The 20844-nt window shown below is 40.0% G+C and overlaps 1 protein-coding gene and 1 pseudogene across 1 annotated transcript in view; both read right to left on the bottom strand.

The window, feature by feature from the left end:
- Nucleotides 1-2373: 2373 nt before the first annotated feature.
- Nucleotides 2374-20844, bottom strand: part of LOC138432364 (uncharacterized) — a 220713-nt gene continuing 202242 nt past the window's right edge. Inside the window, exons 9-10 of the mRNA XM_069573718.1 lie at nucleotides 3519-3630; nucleotides 2374-2461 (exon numbers count right to left, since the gene is read on the bottom strand). Of these exons, the coding sequence (XP_069429819.1) occupies nucleotides 3544-3630 (87 nt within the window). The 3' untranslated portion in view covers nucleotides 2374-2461; nucleotides 3519-3543. The remainder of the gene's footprint in view (nucleotides 2462-3518; nucleotides 3631-20844) is intronic.
- LOC138433117 (transformer-2 protein homolog beta pseudogene) lies at nucleotides 10975-11554 on the bottom strand (annotated as a pseudogene).

The following is a 20844-nucleotide window of genomic DNA, read 5'->3' on the forward strand; positions in this document are numbered from 1 at the left end:
CTGGTGCCAAGGTTATCTCAAAATGCATATTCTGGGTGAGGGGCTTGGTGCCATTTTGTGAGTTTTGAGACATTTTCTTTCTTTAATGAGCAGACTGCTAGGAGCTATGTAACATTCAGCTAAAGACAAGCAGGGGGACACTCTTTCTGCCCTCTTCTGATGTCTATGTCAGAAGCTTTCTCTATCCCTTTTATACTTTCGTAAAACTTTATTACATGAAAGCTCTGAGTGATCAAGCCTCCTCACTAGCCCTGGATTGAATTCCTCTCCTCCAGAAGCCAAGAATCCTGGCATCTTTCGTGGTTCAGCAACAACCTTTCACATCTTTGCATGAAACGGTCCCCTGGTATTTCTAATTTTCTTGAAGAGATCTCTAGTCTTTCCCATTCTATTCCTCTATTTCTTTGCATTGATCTCTGAGAAAGGCTTTCTTATCTTTCCTTTTTATTCTTTGGAACTCTGCATTCAAATGGGTATATCTTTCCTTTTCTCCTTTGCCTTTAGCTTCTCTTTTCTCAGCTATTAGTAAGGCCTCCTCTGACAACCATTTTGCCTTTTTGCATTTCTTTCTCTTGGGGATGGTCTTGATCCCTTCTTCCTATACAAAGTCACGAACCTCTGTCCATAGTTCTTAAGGCACTCTATCAGATCTAATCCCGTGAATCTATTTGTCACTTTCAGCATATACTTGTAAGGGATTTGATTTAGGTCATACCTGAATGGTCTAGTGATTTTCCCTACTTTCTTTAATTTAAGTCTCAATTTTGCAATAAGGAGTTCATGATCTGAGCCACAGTCAGTTCCCGGTCTTGTTTTGGCTGACTGTATAGAGCTTCTCCATCTTTGGCTGCAAAGAATATAATCAACCTGATTTTGGTATTGACCATCTGGTTATGTCCATGTGTAGAGTCTTCTCTTGTGCTGTTGAAAGAGGGTATTTGCTATGACCAGTGTGTTTTCTTGGCAAAACTCTGTTAGCCTTTGCCTTGCTTCATTTTGTACTCCAAGGGCAAATTTGCCTGTTATTCCAGGTATCTCTTGACTTCCTACTTCTGCATTACAGTCCCCTATGATAAAAAGGACATCTTTTTGGGGTGTTAGTTCTAGAAGGTTTTGTAGGTCTTATTGACAAGGCACTCCCAGGATTCAACATTCTAGCAGATACCATTATTAACAGTCTCTGGAGATGTCATTGTGAAGAACTGTCATCATGATGGCCTGTAGTTAATGAGATGGAGATTCCAGAATCTCTGCAGCATAGTAATTTTTTGAATTTATTTTTTAATTGGAGGAAAACTGCTTTATAATATATTCATTGTGGCATAGTATTGAAGAAGGGATCTAAAGGCTCAGAGAGGTGGAAAAGCTAGGTGGATTTACTGTGGAAGACCTAAGAATGTTCCACCTAACTTTTCTCAGGCAAAGTCCAGGAAACTCTCATTTCATAAAGATAACAGGGAAAAAACCAGGAGAAAGCAGAGGCATTTTTGAGACATTTAAGGTGGCCATTCTCATTTCATAAAGGACAGTGACATGGCATGTGGCCATTAAACCGTGGTCTGAATGAGCACCACCTGGATAGAATTTCAGAATGTACAAAGTAAGAAAGCAGTAAGTAACCATCATAGGCAAGAATGTCATGATTACTGTGTTGGACAGCAAGACTAGAGTGACAGTCAGGGAACCCCGACCCAGAGGCATCTGTGCTGGTTGCTAAGAGATCCTAGTGTTATTAAAGAGGTGAAATAGGTGCAGAATCACTAGGATAGTACTCAACTCTGTAACAACAACATAAAGTTTGTTAACTTATGAGCAGGATGATGTCAATTGTCACAATGGAGATTTGGTCCCTCATCCAGTTTCCAGATCTGGTTTTTGGATCCAGTGACCACTGGCCCAAGACTGAAGGGGAAACTCAGTCCCCTGAGGAGGGATCTGAGGAGGGATCTGCAGCGCCATCATAGGAACATATAGGAAACAATTCCCAAATCTTCTCTGTGGGAAAGCAACTGTGTGGGAGAAAGGAGAATATCTAGATTTTTTCTGAGGAATGTGAGGTAAGAAGTCACATTGATATGAGAAATTTTAGAATATCTCTGGTTGGTAACAGCTTATGAAGGTAGCAGAGGAAGGTCTCACCACGACTACGGCACTTGGTGTCCAATGAGTACTTCCCTACCCTGTGGTAACTATCTCAGTCCCTGGATGTACAACTGGGAGAGAAATATTCAGCACCTGGTAAAACCCTTACACTGGCCTGTAAAGAAAGGGCTACGACGGTAGTATAAGGAGAGGACCCATCCCTAAATTGAAACTCCCCATTCCCCAGGTAGATAACACTCACATCTTTAATTTATAAATAAGGGAACTTGCCTGGTGGTCCGGTGGCAAAGACTGAGCTCCCAATGCAGGGGGGGCAGGTTCAATCCCTGGTCAGGGAACTAGATACCGCATGCTGCAACTAAAGATTTCACATGCTGCAACTAAGACCCGACACAGCCAAATTAATAAACACCTAAATATAAAATTTTTTATAAATAAATTGGGTCTAAGAGAAGTTAGATTAACTTGGCTAAGTGTTTACAGTTAGTAATGGATAGAACCAAGAATCAAATGCAGTTGAATCTGGCTCCAGAGTCTGATTTATCTATTAATAGTGTTTAACTACTGCCTACTTGCCTGTGTCCATGGACAAAGAAGCCTGGCAGGCGGCAGTCCATAGGGTCGCAAAGATTCAGATATGACTGAGGGATTAAGCATGCATGGACTCACTTGCCTACATTTGTATATTCTATAACTGCAATAAATATAACAAGTAAATGAGCACCATCTCAAACTTCTTGAGAATATCTGGTTACTCCCCTTAATTGTTCCCACGTATACATTTTTCTCACATATTTATTTACAAGAATCCATTAAAATTTGTAGTTAAAGACCTTGGTTTGCACCCACTGAACCAATTATTTTTAGTAATGTCAGTAGTACCTATCACATAAAGAAGTTTTACAGCTGAGAATAATGATGTTCATGACTGAGCCTACTCTGAAGAGACATTTTTCAGTCTTAATTAATAAGGGCAAAAAAATCTTAGTCAAATGAGAAAAGAAAATTATTAATTTTGTAGGTGACCACTACTAACATCAGAATGTAGTAATCTTGTCTATTTACAGAAAACCCCATGACTCGTTATTTAAAAACAGTTAAGTTATAGGCATACTGCATATTTAAATTAAAATGAATTTAGAGTTAAATGCATATTTGAAAGAAGGTTAAGTGAAAGAAGTAAAATATAAAAGAAGAAGAAGGAAGTGAATACCAAAGTGAGGGTGGGGAAGCCTTTTTTCAAATAAAGGAAAAGAAAGAAACTGTAAAAGAAACTATTGGGAGGTTTACATACATAAAAGTTTCTAACTTCTTTTGTGATAAAAACCACCACAAAGAATATTACAAAGTGAAGTGAAAAGTCTGAAGAAAATACAACACAGTCTTAATATCCGAAGCACCGAAGAACTTGTCACCTGTGGTTTGTTGTTCACTTGAGCACTAGAGAAGGAAAGCATCTTCCAGAACTAGGCCCCCAAGGTCATACATCTGACTGGTCATAGAGCTGAGTATAGAATCCAGGTTCAACTAAAAAAAAAGAAAAGTCTTAATATCCTTAATATATAAGGAATTCTTATAAATAATGCATTTGTCTTCTAGTTACCCAAAATGTCCTGAACAATTATGATGAGCTAGGTCAATTTTCATTTCAATCCCCAAAAAGGGCAATGCTGAAGAATGTTCAAACTACCTTATAGTTACACTCATTTTTCACCTTAGTAAGGCTATGCTCAGAATCCTTCAAGCTAGGCTTCAGCAGTAAGTGAATGCAGAATTTACAAGCTGGGTTTAGAAAAGGCAGAGGAACCAGATATCAAATTGGCAACATTTGTTGGATGGTAGAGAAAGCAAAGGAATTCCAGAAAAGTACCTACTTCTGCCTCATTGACTATGCAAAAGCCTATGACTATGTGTATCACAACAAATTGTGGGAAACTCTTAAACAGCTGGGGCTACCAGACCACCTTACTTAAGACACCTGTATGCAGGACAAGAAGGAACAGTTAGAACCGGACATGGAACAACCAGCTGGTTCAAACTTGGGAAAGAAGTACAACAGGCTTTATATACATTTCACATGTATATCATGTGAAATGCTGGGCTGGAAGAATTACAAGCTGGAATCAAGATTGCTGGACATCTAAGGTCTATGGTTCTGGGGAGAAGTCTGGCCTGGAGTTCTAATTACGAGACTTGTCAACATACAGTATTTACTGCCAAGATCCTAAATGAGATCATTAAGAAAGTGAGAACAGACAGAAAACAGAAGACATTTAAGAACTAACCTGGAGTCAATCTAACAAGGAAGATTTGAGTCAGGAGGAACAGTCAGCAAAGGAGACTTGGTGCCAATAAAGAAGGAGGGAAATCGGGCTTAGGCTCCAGAAGTGAAGAATCAAAGGTGTCGAGTGTTGTTGCTATTAAGTCAGTTGAGGACTGATGATGAATTGTATCTGGTGATCTTATTTACTCTGTCTGTTAATTATTCCTCAATCTCTCAGCTCACTCCCGCAGAACATACACAGACTCACTGCTTACACCCACCTCCTTCTCTCAGCCAGCATTTCCACTTCTTCGCCTCTTCTAATGGAGACTGAAAATCATGCAAGCTTTCACTACCTGTTCCTTGGATCCATGCAAGAAAGGACCCGCACACTCGCAATCTAAAGCAGAAACTTCCTTATACAAGGAGGGGAAGTAGAAGCAGAGTGAAGGCTATGAATTTTGATAACTATATATTAAAAAACTTTGTGTGTCTGTTGACTGAAAATAAAACCATTCAAATGTACTAGCTATCAAAGAAATACAGATTAAAAATAAATTGGCCACCATTTTTTTTGCAAATCAAATTGGCATTTAACAAAACATAGCCCGTATGGGCAAGACTCAGCAGACATTTTCATATACCACTGGTGGAAGTGTTAATTGGTGAAACTTCTCTACAGGGCAATTTGGCAACATATAAGAATAATTTTTTTAAAGTTCATTCTTCACATCTTTTGGTCCAGTGATTCTTCTTTTAGCTATTTATTGTAAGGTAATAATCAGAATGCACAAGATTTCTATAATAGGATATTCACTTCATTGCTGCTTCCTATAGAATTTAGGGTGTAGAAGTCTATAAAATTCTATATGCTTGTGGAATATAGGAACAATACCTTAGTGGTGTTTCCTAATAGAAGGAACAGAATTAAAATGGTAGTGGTAGTGGTTTAGTTGCTAAGTCATGTTCATCTCTTTTGCGATGCCATGGACTGTAGCCTGCAAGTCTCCTCTGTCCATTGGATTTCCCAGGCAAAAATACTGGAATGAGTAGCCATTTCCTTTTCCAGGGGAGCTTCCTGACCCAGGGATCAAACTCAGGTCTCCTGCATTGCAAGTGGATTCTTCACCAACTGAGCCACTAGGAAGCCCACAGGGTTAAGGAGTAATTTAATAATTTAATATCCAACATTGGAGCTTAAGTCAGTAAATTATGAGATAGCCACAAAAGAAATAACCTGTAGCAACAGAATATCTAAAAGAGATGAGAATATGTCAATAAGGCACTGATCAAGTTTTTAAAAGTGCTATAAAATGTATTTATGGTATTATTCTAATTTTATAAAGCAAAAGAAAAGTGAGAATGATATCAACTAATATCTTAGTGGTAATTATTTCCATACATGCTTGAGATTATAGGAGTTTCTATTATTCAGAAATATTTTTTGGGGGCCTACCATGTAACAGAATTCCAGCTCTTGCAGTGCTTATGTTCTATGCAGAGGGATACAGACAATAAACAATAATAAATAAATGAATGATGTATCTTTTAGGAAGTGGTAAGCACTGTGGGGAGAAACAATGAGCAGGCAAGGTGTGACTGGGAGTGGTATGGCTGCCACTTTAAATGCAGTGGTCAGGGCAGGTCCTATTGAGAAGGTGCCTTTAACAAAGACATGTGGTGAAGGAATTAGCCATGTGACTTCAGAGGGAAAAGTATCCCAGAGGAGGGTCAGCACATGCAAGGCCATAAGAAGGGGGTGAGTTGGGTATGCCTAAGGATGAGAAGGGAAGCCTGGGTGGCTGGAGCGCAGTGGACACAACAGTCGGAAATGAGAAACCAGATTAGGTAGGACTTACTGGAAGGGTGTGAGGATGTTGGGATAGATAGGTTAAGAGCTGCTGCAATAACTGAGATGAGAGATGGCACGGTTGGGATCAAGAGGAATCAGTGCACATAGGGGGACTGGTCAGAGTCTCCCTTGGACGACATGGCACGGAGTTGTTGGCACACCCACAGCTGAGACTCCTTGGTTAAATTTACAGTCAGCCCTCTGCATCCGTGGTTTCATAGCTGCAGATTCATATGTAAAACTGCAGAATGTATTTATTGAAAACAATCCACATATAAGTGGACACACACAGTTCAAACATGACTTCTTCAAAGGTCAAATGTTTTTAAAGTAAAACCAACATAATTTACTGATGGTTTAGGCATAGAGGACAAAGAAATAAGGCCTTCAAGATTTTGGATCTGAATTATTAGGAAGATAAAGTTGTCAGCAATTGAGGTGGGGAGACTGTGGGTAGAGCAGGTATGGGCATGGCACGAGTGGGTAAGGTCAGGAGTTACATTTTGCATATGGTGAGATATCCAAGAGGCACTTGCTGTGGAAAAGTATGGAGTTCACAGGACAAGTCTGAGTTGGGGAGATACACTGAAAAACCATGAGCATAGAGATGGTATTTGAACTGTAGGAATCATCAAGGGAATTCTGTGGACAGAGAAGATGTCTACAGGCTGCATGCTGGGGCAATTCCAACAATAAGAGGTTGAGGAGACAAGTAATGACCTGAGAAAGGCTGGTTGAGAAAGGGACCACAGAAGCAGAAGAGAAAAATTAAAAGAATATGGGGCAAGGGTGCTCTGCTGATGACCTAGAGGGCTGGGATGCAGTGGTGGGAGGGAGGCTCTAGAGGGAGGGTATATATGTATTTTTAGGGCTGATTCACGGTAAAGCAGAGACCAAGACAACATTGTAAAGCAATTATCCTCCAATTAAAAAGAAATTAAAAAAAGAATGTGGGGCAAATACATGTTTCAAATGCTGCTCAAATGCTGGTAGTTACATAAGTTGAGAAGTGATAAATGACCACAGGATTTAGCAATGTGGAGGTCAGGGCACTGGCCACCTTGGGAAAAATGCTTTAGGTAGAACGTTTGGAGAGAAATCAAAGAGGAGGCCGAGGGATGTGACTAGAGACCATGAAATACAGACAGCTCTTCTGAGGAACTTCACTGCAATAAGTTAAGTGGTGGCTGACTCGGGAAGTGAGGTATAAAAAAATTTTTTTTTCTGATGAAATGAATAGCAGCATGTTTGCAGGTTTGATGGGGAGACAGCCATGATTGTTAATATTGTCCAGGTATTCATAAGTAAGATGGCAGCAGATGGTATGGTTGGGAGGTCACATAAGAAATACCTGGACAATTAACCTCCCCTATAAGTCTGGCATACTCTGTCACCTGAAACTCCTATCTCTCCAACTTTTGTATTTAAAATAGAAATATTTAGGGTCTACATGACCTTAATATGGCATAATTGCTACCCCCTAAGCACACACATACTCATACACTAAGAGGCCATTCATCCCCATTGGAAAGTCTGGCTTGTAGTTTCATAATTACAGATTAAGCAGACTCCATAGTAAGAAAGCCAATTTTACAAGAAAAAACTAGGGAGAAAGAAAAATCGTAACTCTCTGATCTCACTCCTCACAGAACTCTATATAATCCAGGAAACCAAAGCATCTCCTATTTGCTTCTCCTGCACCAGAAGATGGCATTACCAAGAAAAAGTCCTGGAAATCAACTTTGGATATCTCTGCTGGACAGCTCTGCATACTTCAGCCAGAATGCAAAGGTTCTATTTTAGCATGCATCCTAATCCACGTGTCCACACCTGCACTCCTTCCTACACACCTAACATTTGCACCCAGATGGTGTCTATTCTGTTTCTCCTTCCCATGGGTCCAACACCATCATTCTCCTCTTCTCCTTCTAAAAACCAATCTCATGAAAGAAAGGCAAAAGGAGGATTTCCGTGTGGTCCAGTGGTTGGGAACCCGCCTGCCGATGCAGGGGACATGGGTTTGATCCCTGGTCCAGGGATCATGCCACAGAGCAACTAAACCCTTGCATCAGAACTCCTGAGCCCGCACTAGAGACCATCCGCTGCAATAAGAGAAAGTGTGCACACAGCAACAAAGACCCAGTGCAGCTAAAAATAAATAAGAAAGAAAGGCAGAAGGAACGGTGACTCAACATGGCCAAACTATCAGGGGTTGTATGTTAGCTTTCATTTTACAAATGAAGAAATCAAGTCTGGAGGGTGACATGAACTGCCCCAAAGTCACCAGCTAAAATTAGCAGGGAAGCTCCAGATATTTTTGATCAACTCCTTTACATCAAGGTATATAGGTTGATCTGACAAAGGCATGTTCTTGCAGAAACCATAGTTTTGGGCCAAAGGAATAGATGGAGAAGTGGAAAGAGGAAATGGAAGGCAGGGGAGGATGCTATTAACTTTAGCATTAGGGCAGTATTTTGAATGGTAGCTCCCTTATTTGTCTATTTCAGGGGCTTCTCTGGTGGCTCAGATGGTAAAAAAAAAAAAATCGGCCTACAATGAGGGTGACCCAGATTCAATCCCTGTGTTAGCAAGATTCCCTGGAGAGGGGAATGGCTACCTACTCCTGCATTCTTGCCTGGAGAAGGTAATGGCTACCTACCCCTGCATTCTTGCCTGGAGAAGTCCAAGGACAGAGAAGCCTGGTGGGCTACAGTCCTTGGGGTCTCAAAGAGTCAGACACAACTAAGCAACTAACACTTTCACTTCTATTTCAGTAATTCTCAACAAGGGGTGATTTTGCCTTCCAAGGGGATGTTCAGCAATGTCTGGAGATATTTTTGGTTGGCACACTAGTGGGAAGCGTGCCTTTGGCACCCAGTAATACATGCCAAGAAAGCTGCCAAACCTCCTACAGTGCCCAGGTCAGTCCCTGCCTCCAATTTTTGATCCACTGTGTCAACAGATTAGGAATGTTGGTTTACTCTGAAAAGGAGGAGAAGAGAGAAAAGAACGTTATCAAAAGTTGACTCTGGAGCGGTGTTCCATGTATAGCTGCTCATCAGAAAAGGGGGCCAAGTGGATGTCACTGAATGTTGGGAACATCATTCCTATTGAGTAAAAGACAAGAGGCTCAAAGTTGACACCTACTGCCTTCTGATTGAAGATGCTCACTTGCCATTCAACTGGTTCCATTCTTTCATTCCATCTCAGTTACCATGCAACAGGCTAATGCGTAAAGCTGCCTCAAAGCAGTGATAATAAAACTAGGCAGCAAAAAAACACAAACTAGGCAGCAGACTGGAGGCGATATACGAGACTATCATTAGTTCAGTTCAGTTCAGTCGCTCAGTCATGTCCGACTCTTTGCGACCCCATGAATCGCAGCATGCCAGGCCTCCCTGTCCATCACCAACTCCTGGAGTTCACCCAAACCCACATCCATCGAGTCGGTGATGCCATACAGCCATCTCATCTTCTGTTGTCCCCTTTTCCTCCTGCCCCCAATCCCTCCCAGCATAGCAAGTCACAAACTATGCTGGAATGAAAGCTTAGAGTCTTAGGTGAGGCCTTTAAGCTGGCTGACTGGCCTTCTCAGCTATTGGCTTTTTCCTTTCTCTATGTCTGGTGCTTAGAAATCTGGGCATTTCCGTCATTCATTTATTTATTTATTCTTTTCATTTGTGTTTATTTAAATACAGTTCTCAAAACTTTTGCATAAAACTGGCCTCCTTTGGTAACAAGCTGCTGCTGCTGCTGCTAAGTTGCTTCAGTCGTGTCCGACTCTGTGCGACCCCATAGACGGAAGCCCACCAGGCTCCCCCGTCCCCGGGATTCTCCAGGCAAGAACACTGGAGTGGGTTGCCATTTCCTTCTCCAAGGGGACCTGAATATAATATTTAAAAAATGAACAAAGTCTTCAGATCATTCACAACACAGGTATGATGCTCCCTTCTTTTTTCTCAAACTCTGAAGCACCCAGTTCTTCCATATAGTCTTAAAGCTAGATCAAGAGCACATTTGTGGTGGAATGTATTCATCACTTGCTGATAACTAGTTGAAAGACCATTATTTCCTTGTAACAGCTTTAAGAAATAGCTTTTTGAAGGCATATATTGCGTAACTCATTCCCTGCTGTATATAATACAGATTACACAAAGGCTGACAGATTCACATTTATATATGCATTAAGCATTTGCTGTATTGAAAGATCTTTAGTTTTAATACTAACGGTATAGAGTTACAAAGCATAGTTTTTACCACTTAATTGCAGGTATAAAAAGCATGGTATGTTTCATGGACTGGAGAAAAACAGGCCTTTCTGTCTTGAATTTACTACTGACAATCTAATCTGAACAGTTCTGCTAAGCATTGACATGTTAGAAAGAAATGTAAAAATCAAACTGTACTGTTGCTTTTTGCCACTGGTAGCATTTTGCACACACGCTTTGATCTTCAGAATACCCTGGATTCAGGAAGAAAACCATTTACATGAAGTTCTATACAACAGAAACTTCTCAGCAGTCAAAATTTTAGACTGTAAAATAATACATGCAAAACATACTTTTCTGAAAACACTTAACCTTGAACAAAGCACTGAACTACACAAATGCACAATGAAAACAGCATTTCAACTCCACCAAAAGTAGTCATCATAAAAGGTGTAAGTCACCTAACTTCGCTAGGCACTGTTCACTTTTTAAACAGGAGATAATAAAAAGTACTGTTCACAAACAGTATCCCAACTCTAGGGCAGATTTCAGGAAGTCTTCATCTTCATGCTTCGGCAGTGACAAGGTGAGTATGATTAAGGTCTGGAACATGATCTGTACCATCCACGACTGTAAGAGGGAGGAGGTGACCATCTTCTCTATATCTGACCCCTGTCTTGAGCAGCTCTCCATCCTCCTCCTCCTTTATACGATATGCTTTAATAGTCCTGACCATCACAGCCTCAATCATATCCTCTGTCGTAAGTAAACTCAATGGTGTGAGCTGCCACAGGTAGCTCCCCCCATGTAAATTCCTGGTTGGGGTATGTGCTCTTTTTGTTAAAGAGAGATAAACTCTAATACTATCTCCATCAAGCTCAATTCCACTGACACGCCCTTTTGCTTCTTTGGCATCATTGACATTTTCCAAGTATACAAAGGAAAATCCTCTTGAATGTCTAGATTGCTGGTCATATACAATAGACACACATCAGCAACTGGGCCATATTTAGAGAATACTCCTCTTAGATTTCTTTCTGTAGTGGACAAGCTCAACCCAAATACTCCAAAACAACAGTTGGGATCAGGATTTGCCCAACTGCCAACATGACACCTATGAGTTCACATGGGAGGATGACTGGCAATGCCATCCTCCATAATCTCCACTGTAAGATCTGCTATGGGACCTACTGTGGGAGCGAGACTGAGATCGTGACCTTGTACAATGCCTTCAAGAACTTCTGGATCTATACTTAGATTCAGATCTGGACTTGGACTTTGATCTGAAATGCCTGGCATCTTCCTTGGAGTGAGACCTTGCAGGGGTATGCCTTGCAGATCTCCCAGATCCATGGGCACCTTCACTTTGGAAGCAGAATGGTATTCCCATCTGCTGTAGCTCTGCTTGCCACTGTTGCTCAATACTTCTGCTGTCACCACTCGACGTGCTTCAGTTGAAACTGCCAACCTCTCGTGCCTTCTACACAGAAGCTCAGCTGCAGCCTTGCGTCTCGTACCATGCACCAGTTCCCGAGCCACAGAGAGCTGAAATGCTCTCTGCTGCCTCAGAGTTCAGGCTCTCCATTTATTTTTTTATTTTCTGTAAAAACAACTTGGCCATAAACAAATCATTTCATTCATAGTATTTTCAGAGGTGATCAGAGAAAAATAATCTACATTCAATCCTCCAATCACATTATCGTTAGTATTTTCAGTCTCAACGTTGTTGATGTAAAACCTTACTATCATTTTAAGTGCTATTAGAATCTGTGCTTCTGTGCTGGCTCACCATCCTCCATGCCAGGAAGCCACACTGGCATTTTGTTCCTGACATTTGCAATCAAAAGGGGAAAAGGCATTTACTTTAGCAGAAAACAAACACCTAGGCCAGCATGCCTGAAGTTGGGCCTTTCTGGGCAGGCAGATGTGGTGATCAGCATTATAGCACTCATTATCTAAAAAACTATAAATCCTGTCATTATCATCATCATTCTAATAATAGTATCTAAAATTTCTTGGTTATGTCAACCCTGTGTTGAACCTTTCCATGGGCTTTCCATGTATTAATTCATTTAATTCTTACAAGAATATAAAGCAGGTACTATTATTATATTCATTTTATAAATGAGAAAACTAAGAAACAGGGAAATTTAAATGATTCAGCCATAATCACAGAGCTATTAAGTAGAAGGAAAAAAACTCAGGGGATAATTCCCTCCTATAGTCAATGGTCTCATACTTTAGCTATGTTCCCTTTGATGTCTCTTAAAATTGAACAAATCATTTCATTCGTAGTATTTTCAGAGGTGATCAGAGAAAAACCATGGGTGTAACATCATTCACATTTCTCCATCTAAATCTCAAGCGCTGTTGTCAAAACAGTAATGACTGCTGGTAGTTTTTCAAATATCAAGGATATGAAACAACTTTGGAAAAGTCAAATGTATTATTATCTGTGTAAACTTGTCAAGTTTCAGAGCTCTGAGCCCAAGTCTAACAGGAATTTCAAAGATATCAGATGAAATGGAGGAGAGGAACTCATCAAAGGTAAAATACAAGAGAAATTCCAAGAGAAGACGAAAATGAGTCTTCTGATTTAACATACCCATTACATGTCCTAGAGAAGGAAATGGCAACCCATTCCAGTATGTTTGCCTGGGAAATCCCACGGACATAGGATCCTGGCAGGTTACAGTCCAAGAGGTCACAAAAGAGTTGGGCAGGGCTTAGCAACTAAACAAATAACAACTACACGTACAGCATGGCAATTTAAAATGTCTCACACGAAGAGAACTAAAGAAAAACTACTAAAAGCATCAAATGGAAAAAGTATGCCATTCTAACAGTTCAGAAGTCAGAATGGCATTGGACTCTCAGTAACACAGGAGACCAGATACTAAAAAAAGATGCCTTAAACATACTGAGTAAAAGTTGCTTTCAAGTTAAAATTCTCTGTCTAACAAAACGATAATGCAAGGACTCAACAAACAAAGTAACTCTCAAGCATCCTTTCTCCAGAAGCTATTGGAAAATATTCTTTGTTGAAAGGAATGGTGTAAATCAAAACAGAGAAGACAAAAAATGATGACCAAAAGTCAAAGTAGAGTAGCCGTACAATAGGACTAGAGAGCCACCAGTTCGTGTGGTAGAGGAGGACAGAGAATTACACGAGAATTCTACAAAATAAACACTGATAGGCAATCTGTCAGACCTGTTAAAGCATGGAAAAAATCAGTCATGAGTATATAGAAAAAAAAAAAAAAAGGCAATTAACTCTAGGAAGAACAAAAGATTCCATGAAAAAGATACATAATCATATGTAACCTGGTGGGCTACAGTCCATGGGGTCACAGAGAGTCGGACACAACTGAACACACATACAGAGAGGATGCACCGACTGTATCACCTGACTCAGCACTCAACAGTATTTATATTGTCATAATGATGTAAACACTGATTATTGATTTAAACCAAGTAATAATCTAGGTCAATACTGCCTTATATTTTTAAAAAATTCTAAAATCCAAAAAGCTCTGCAAAGCAACAGATTTTTGTTAGGTTTGCAACATTATATGATGGCAAGACCTGACCTGAATTGACTTGAGTTTATAGTCTTTACTTATCCCTCCTGAGAAGCCTGTATGCAGGACAAGAAGCAACAGCAAGAATAGGACATGCAACAATGCTGCTGCTGCTAAGTCACGTCAGTCGTGTCTGACTCTGTGCAACCCCATAGATGGCAGCCCACCAGGCTCCCGTCCCTGGGATTCTCCAGGCAAGAACACTGGACTGGTTCAAAATTGGGAAAGGAATATGTCAAGGCTGTATATTGTCACTGTGTTTATTTAACTTTTAAGCAGAGTACTTCATGGGACACATCAGGCTGGATGAATCACAAGCTGGAATCAAGATTGTCAGGAGAAATATCAACAACCTCAGATATACAGTTGATACCACTTTAATGGCAGAAAGCAAAGAGGAACTAAAGAGCCTCTTGATGAAGGTGAAAGAGTGGAGTGAAAAAGCTGGCTTAAAACTCAACACAGAAAAAACTAAGATCATGGCATCCAGTCCCATCACTGCACGGCAAATAGATGGGGACAACAATGGAAACAGTGACAGATTTTATTTTCTTGGGCTCAAAAATCACTACAGATGGTGACTGCAGCCATGAAATTAAAAGACGCTTGCTCCTTAGAAGAAAAGCTATGACAAATCTAAACAGCACATTAAAAAGCAGAGACATCACTTTGCCAACAAAGGTCCATATACTTAAAGCTATGGTTTTCCAGTAGTCATGTACAGATGTGAGAGTTGGACCACAAAGAAGGCTAAGCACCAAAGAATTGATGCTTTCAAAGTGTGGTTCTAGAAAAGACTCAAGAGTCCCCGGGACAATAAGGAGATCAAACCAGTCAATCCTAAAGGAAATCAACTCTGAATACTCATTGGAAGGACTGATGCTGAAGCTCCAATACTTTGGCCACCTGATGTGAAGAGCCGATTCACTGGAAAAGACCTTGATGCTGGGAAAGACTGAAGGCAAGAGGAAAAGGGGGCGACAAGGGAACAAGATGGTTAGATGGCATCGACTCAATGGACGTGAGTCTGAGCAAACTCCAGGAGATAGTGAAGGGCAGGGAAGCCTGGCGTGCTGCAGTTCATGAGGCTGCAATGTGTTGGACACAACTTAGCAACTGAACAATAACAACAATCCATACCAATACAGGACTTGGTATCCATATTCGTGTTTTGTTGCAGAAATATTACATGTTTCATTGTGGAGTGTTGCCTCAGATCCCACTGGAGGAGTGAAGTATAACATATGTTGTGTTATTCTACAGCTTTTCCAAAGTCCTCCAGATTCTGAATTCTGAAACATACCTGGCCCCATCAAAGGTCTGGATAAGGGACTGAAGACCTGTATAAATACATCAAGAGGATGGGGTGGGGGTGCCTCAACAAGAGAAGGAGTTGCTATATAGGAGAGCTAACTTCTCAGCCAGAGGGTGACAAGAAGAGCAACATGATAATTTTACATGGAAATGTGTAGTTAAATAATAGAAGCAATAGAAAAGAGAGCTGAAAAGGAAAAAGCCTTCAGGGAGCAGTCTTGGGATTGGAAGAGGCATGGCAGAGGGTTACTATTTTTCACTGTCTTTTTATTATTATGTGATGTTGTAAACTATGTCTTATTTTGATGGAAAATAAAAATAATTTGGAAAAAAATCAATCATCCTTTCCCCCAGGAATGCACAGGGTAGAAGGCTGATAAAATCAGTATTCATTTCTACTTGTCTAGTTAAAGATACATCACCCAATATAAAATTTCATATATGTTCCTAATATCTGCGGGAAAAGGATGCCCAGATATTAAGTCCAAATATTCAGCTTAGGGGGCAGCTCATCAGATGCATGTGAATTAACTTTGTTTAAAATTTCATCATACGAAGACACCTAACCATTTGAGAAAAATCCAGAAAAGGTATAAAAATTCTTTCCTCCTCCACTGAGGAGGACATCCAAACAGTTTGTTCCTTTGCTTTCATCTCCCATAGTTCAATTTTATTACAGACCACAAGGCTTCCAAAATCTTCCTTGGCTGTTTTATAATGGAAATGCGAACAAAGTTCTTAACATTAGGTATACTTTACCTAAGCTCATTTATTTTTGCATGTGTTTTTTAAAAAAATGCCTATTCGAAAATCCCTAAATTTTGAAACCTGTAGGCACCCACTCCAGTACTCTTGCCTAGAAAATGCCATGGATGGAGGAGCCTGGTGGGCTGCAGTCCATGGGGTCGCCAAGAGTCGGACACGACTGAGTGACTTCACTTTCACTTTTCACTTTCATGCATTGGAGAAGGAAATGGCAACCCACTCCGGTGTTCTTGCCTGGAGAATCCCAGGGACGGGGGAGCCTGGTGGGCTGCTGTCTATGGGGTCACACAGAGTCGGACACGACTGAAGTGACTTAGCAGGAAATTATAGACAAACATCAACCTTTACTTATATACATATATACCAGGTAATCTGGTGAGTACGTGCTGTATTTTATCCAATTTTGTCTTCATTGGGAACTAGCAGCGAGCCATAACAATGGTAACTTCACGTCAGTATAACAGGTAAGGAAGGAGCTGCCATTCTCACTAGAGATACAGCTGCTAAACTGGCCAGTTATTTTTCTAACTCTCACTTGAAGAAACGTGTTATTGGAATACGTCCCCTCTCTGGTGAAGAGCGGAAAGTCAGTGTGTGTGCAAGGAGTTGTGAGTGTGGGTTTCAGGACCAGACAGATCTAGCATCAAATCCCTGCTCTGTGACTTATTAGGGTTCTGTCCTTGCCCAGCTGCTTCCCCTCACGGTGCTTCAGTGTTCTAAGTGGGGACTGTCATACTGTCTCCTACCGAGCCAGGTCTCATTCTTGGCACTATTGACATTTTGGGCTGAATAACTCTTTGATGCGTGGAGGTGATATCCTGCCCATCAAAAGATATTTAGCAAGTTCCTGGCCTCCCCCATAGGTGCTGGTAGTACCTCCTTTGCCAGTTATGACAACTCAAAATGTCTTCAGACATAACTAAGCATCTCCTGGGAAAGAAGTATAAAATCACCAAGAATCTCTGCAGTAAACCTTCAAATAAACTGAAAGCTTTCATTACTCAAGCTTTGTAAGGTTTTCATAAAATAATTTATACAAAGTCTGCTTAGCACACACAGATATTCGGTCAGCACAAAGAGAATATTGAACTTTATCTTATTATCTCAATTACATGTAGCGATCATAGGGAAAGAAACACAGCAGAAGAGAATATGTTAGAAAGAAGAAACAAACACCAGAGACTTTCTCACACTACAGAAGGTCAACACTTGAAAGGGCTTTAGAGATTACTTTTAATAATATAGATGAGGAAGCCAAAGTCACAAGATCAGGCCAAGTTAGCGAAGACAGAAAGTGACTGCATCAGGACAAGAACACATCTCTTGGAACTGGTCTTCTAACCATTCTGAACACCACGGCCATCAGGGTCTTTTGGGGACTAGCTCAATTATTACGGGAGAATAAGATGAGGAAGTCAAATACCTGGTTTAACAGAAATGTTCTTTCCTCCTTTCTGTAAAGGATTGAATATAGGGGAAGGAAGATGGCAAATCTTACAGAAAAGTTAGCCTACTTTCAAAACCAAGAACTAGCCAGCTCACCATTTGTTTTCAGCCACTTTTTGGAATGAAGGTAACTTTCCAGCATCCTTTCATTGAACAGCATGTATCCCATTGGTTCTGAAATGATCACATCTACAGCCTCAGGAAGTGAGATTTCTTCAATTTTCCCTGGCAAAACAGTGATCTTGTCTGAAAGGCTGCATCATACAGATAAACAGATAAAATGTACCAGTACTGTTATACAGAATCTTATGAAAAGTAAGTTTTATAGATTAGGGGTTGGCTGGGTGACATGGATGAGAGGGAAGTGATTTATTTGCTTCTATAATATTATACAGATATTTTTCTTACTGTACAAACACTTCATGTTTACTATAGATAAATTAGAAGATACAGATATGGAACAAATAAAAACATCTATAATCAATGCCACATACAAATAATAACTATTAATAGCTTTATATATATATCCTTCTAGACTCTATACAAACATACCCTTATATACACATACATACTGTATGTGTGGTCTGTGTATGTGTGTGAAAGTCAAAGTTGCTCAGTCGTGTCTGACTCTTTGCAAACCCATGGACTATAGAGTCCATGGAATCCTCCAGGCCAGAATACTGGAAAGGGTAGCTGTTCCTTTCTCTAGGGGATCCTCCCAACCCAGAGATGAACCCAGTTCTCCTGCATTGCAGATGGATTCTTTATCATCTGAGCCATGAGGGAAGCCCATGTGTGTATATATATGCACATGTACTTTGGGGGATTATTAATGGTTTCAGTCTATTTCCTATTGTTCTACTAGCATTAAGGATGCCCACGAGTTCTGTACAACAATCTTGTGTAACATAATAATCCTGATCCTTATTAAATCACCCTTTGATCTTTTGATTCCAAAGATAAATGATACCATGCTCATTAGCTTTTTGTTAAAAGCACATTTTACAGTTATGTATTCATTTTTCTTTGATGTCCTCTGTATTATATTTAATAATTTTGAACTCTCTTAAAAGAAGGACCTTGATGAGAAATATGGTTATGTATTTCTAACATATTTCTTCTAAATGTCAAATACAGTAAGGTGATTATATTATTACATTTATGTCTTTCTACTGCCTGAAAAAATATTTCCTAATAAACATCTTATATGCACCATCACAAATGTATACAGCATATTGCTTTTCAAGCTGTGCTTTCCTGAGATTCTTACGTCTTTGCTCATTGTATTTATACATATTCGGAGACCCTTCATTTTGTATTTTTGCAACTTGACCCTTTCCTCATCCAAAATGCAATATACCAAGCATCTGTCATGATTCAGTTGCATTTTCTCAACTTCTGATCACTTCTTCCCGAGATTAGGATACCTTTCACTTTGAACTCGATCTTCTAGGATGCTGCTCAGTCACATTACACCACAAGCTTGTTGAATGTCTTTTCTACCTACATTTTCTTTAAAAGAAATGAAGTAGTCTCTGATCTAAGGAAAAACAATGAAAACTATTTGAACATGTCATCCACTGTCAATACCTACCCATGCACAAGGACTCAAGGAATTCCATTCTATTATTGTTCTACAAGTGCTTGTCAAGTTTAGGGGGTCTGTTGACACAAGGCCTAAAGGGTAAGGCTTTAGGTGGCCTGATTTTCTGAGTACATTCTTTTCTCAGGAGAGCCCTTCTCCTGAATGGCTGTAAGCATGGCTCCACGTGGATGACTATGCACAGCTTCAGGTTTTCTCTCTCACCTGAGCACTGGCCATTACCTGGACATTTCCACCAACCTGGCAGGTTATCTCCTCAGTCTCAACAATTAAAGAGCCAATCTCAAAACTCCTTCTTGAAAACTAGCCATTTATCTAAATTCCTTTAAAATCTTCATATGATTTTGTATTTTCTTGATTCTTTTTTTGGTTACCAATGCCATAATCCTCAATATCTTGGAGGCATGCATACTTGTTTCCCGTGGACAATTAGTTACTATTTTCTCTTATTTCTACTTTTTAGATATGTCTCATTTCCACCTTCTTCTTTCTGCCTGCATCAACTTGTCCTGTTCCTAATAACTTCAAATCTGAAATTTAAAAATAGCAGTGACATAATGAAAATAATAATAGCAGTGCCTACACTTCACAGGCCTGCTTGAGGCTAAAACAAGATAAGCCATATTAAGGGTCATGTAAGTATTAAATTACAATTGTCATATTATTTCTATTAAAGAAAAGCATTCACTAAAAAAGAGAAATGCAGATGAGAATAAAAATCACTGTATTCCCATCACCCGGACATAGGCAGGGAATATTTCCTAGCACAATTTTGAGTGTATCTCTGTTTATAAAAATACATACTTTTCTAGTAATATCTCATAATCTTTTTACATGTAATATGTTTTAGACCAGTTTTCTGAATATTTTCTACCTCATGGCATACACATAAAAAGTAACATTTTTATGAATAGTAGTGATAACAGGGAAAGATGCCTGCAGTTCTGAGACATTTAACCTGGGGGTTCAAGCCCCATGAGACCCTGACCATCTCCCAAGAAGGCAAAGGGCACCAAAACATTCTTCCTGGCACATTTTTCCAGAAGCTCTGTTGTTGATATCTTTCTATGAACTGCTCTAGAATATAAATTTTATTGGCTGTAGGGTACTTCATAATACACTTTGATTCACTAACCAATACTATGCTACTGAACATTCAAGTTATATCAAATGTTTCATTACTACAACAGTATATTGACAAATAATAATGCAGTTCAATCTGGGGACATACTTCTTACAACTCTGTTTCAAAGTTAAAGGGTCCAGAACTTTTAAGGGTTTCAGGTTCACATTGTCCCTTTGCCTAATGGAAAGGTGATTCCATTTCTAAATTACAAGCCCTTTTTAAATTCCACTTATGGGGTGTGAGGATGTCTACATAACTGCAATGTGTAAGTGTGAAGTGAAGTTGCTCAGCTGAGTCCGACTGTTTGCTACCCCATGGACTGTAGCCCACCAGGCTCCTCTGTCCATGGGATTTTCCAGGCAAGAATATTGGACTGGGTTGCTATTTCCTTCTCCAGGGGATCTTCCCAACCCAGGGATTGAACTCAGGTCTTCCGCATTACAGGCAGACGCTTCAACCTCTGAGCCACCAGGGAAGCCTCATCAATTTGGACGAGGATGTTGGAAGGGAAATTTTTCTGGCTAAATTTTGCTGGAGGGACTAATAAGATAGGATGGTCAACAGAGTGTGATATCCACTCTAC

Source organism: Ovis canadensis, chromosome 2 (genome assembly GCF_042477335.2).
Source record: "Ovis canadensis isolate MfBH-ARS-UI-01 breed Bighorn chromosome 2, ARS-UI_OviCan_v2, whole genome shotgun sequence".
Taxonomy (NCBI): Eukaryota; Metazoa; Chordata; class Mammalia; order Artiodactyla; family Bovidae; genus Ovis; species Ovis canadensis.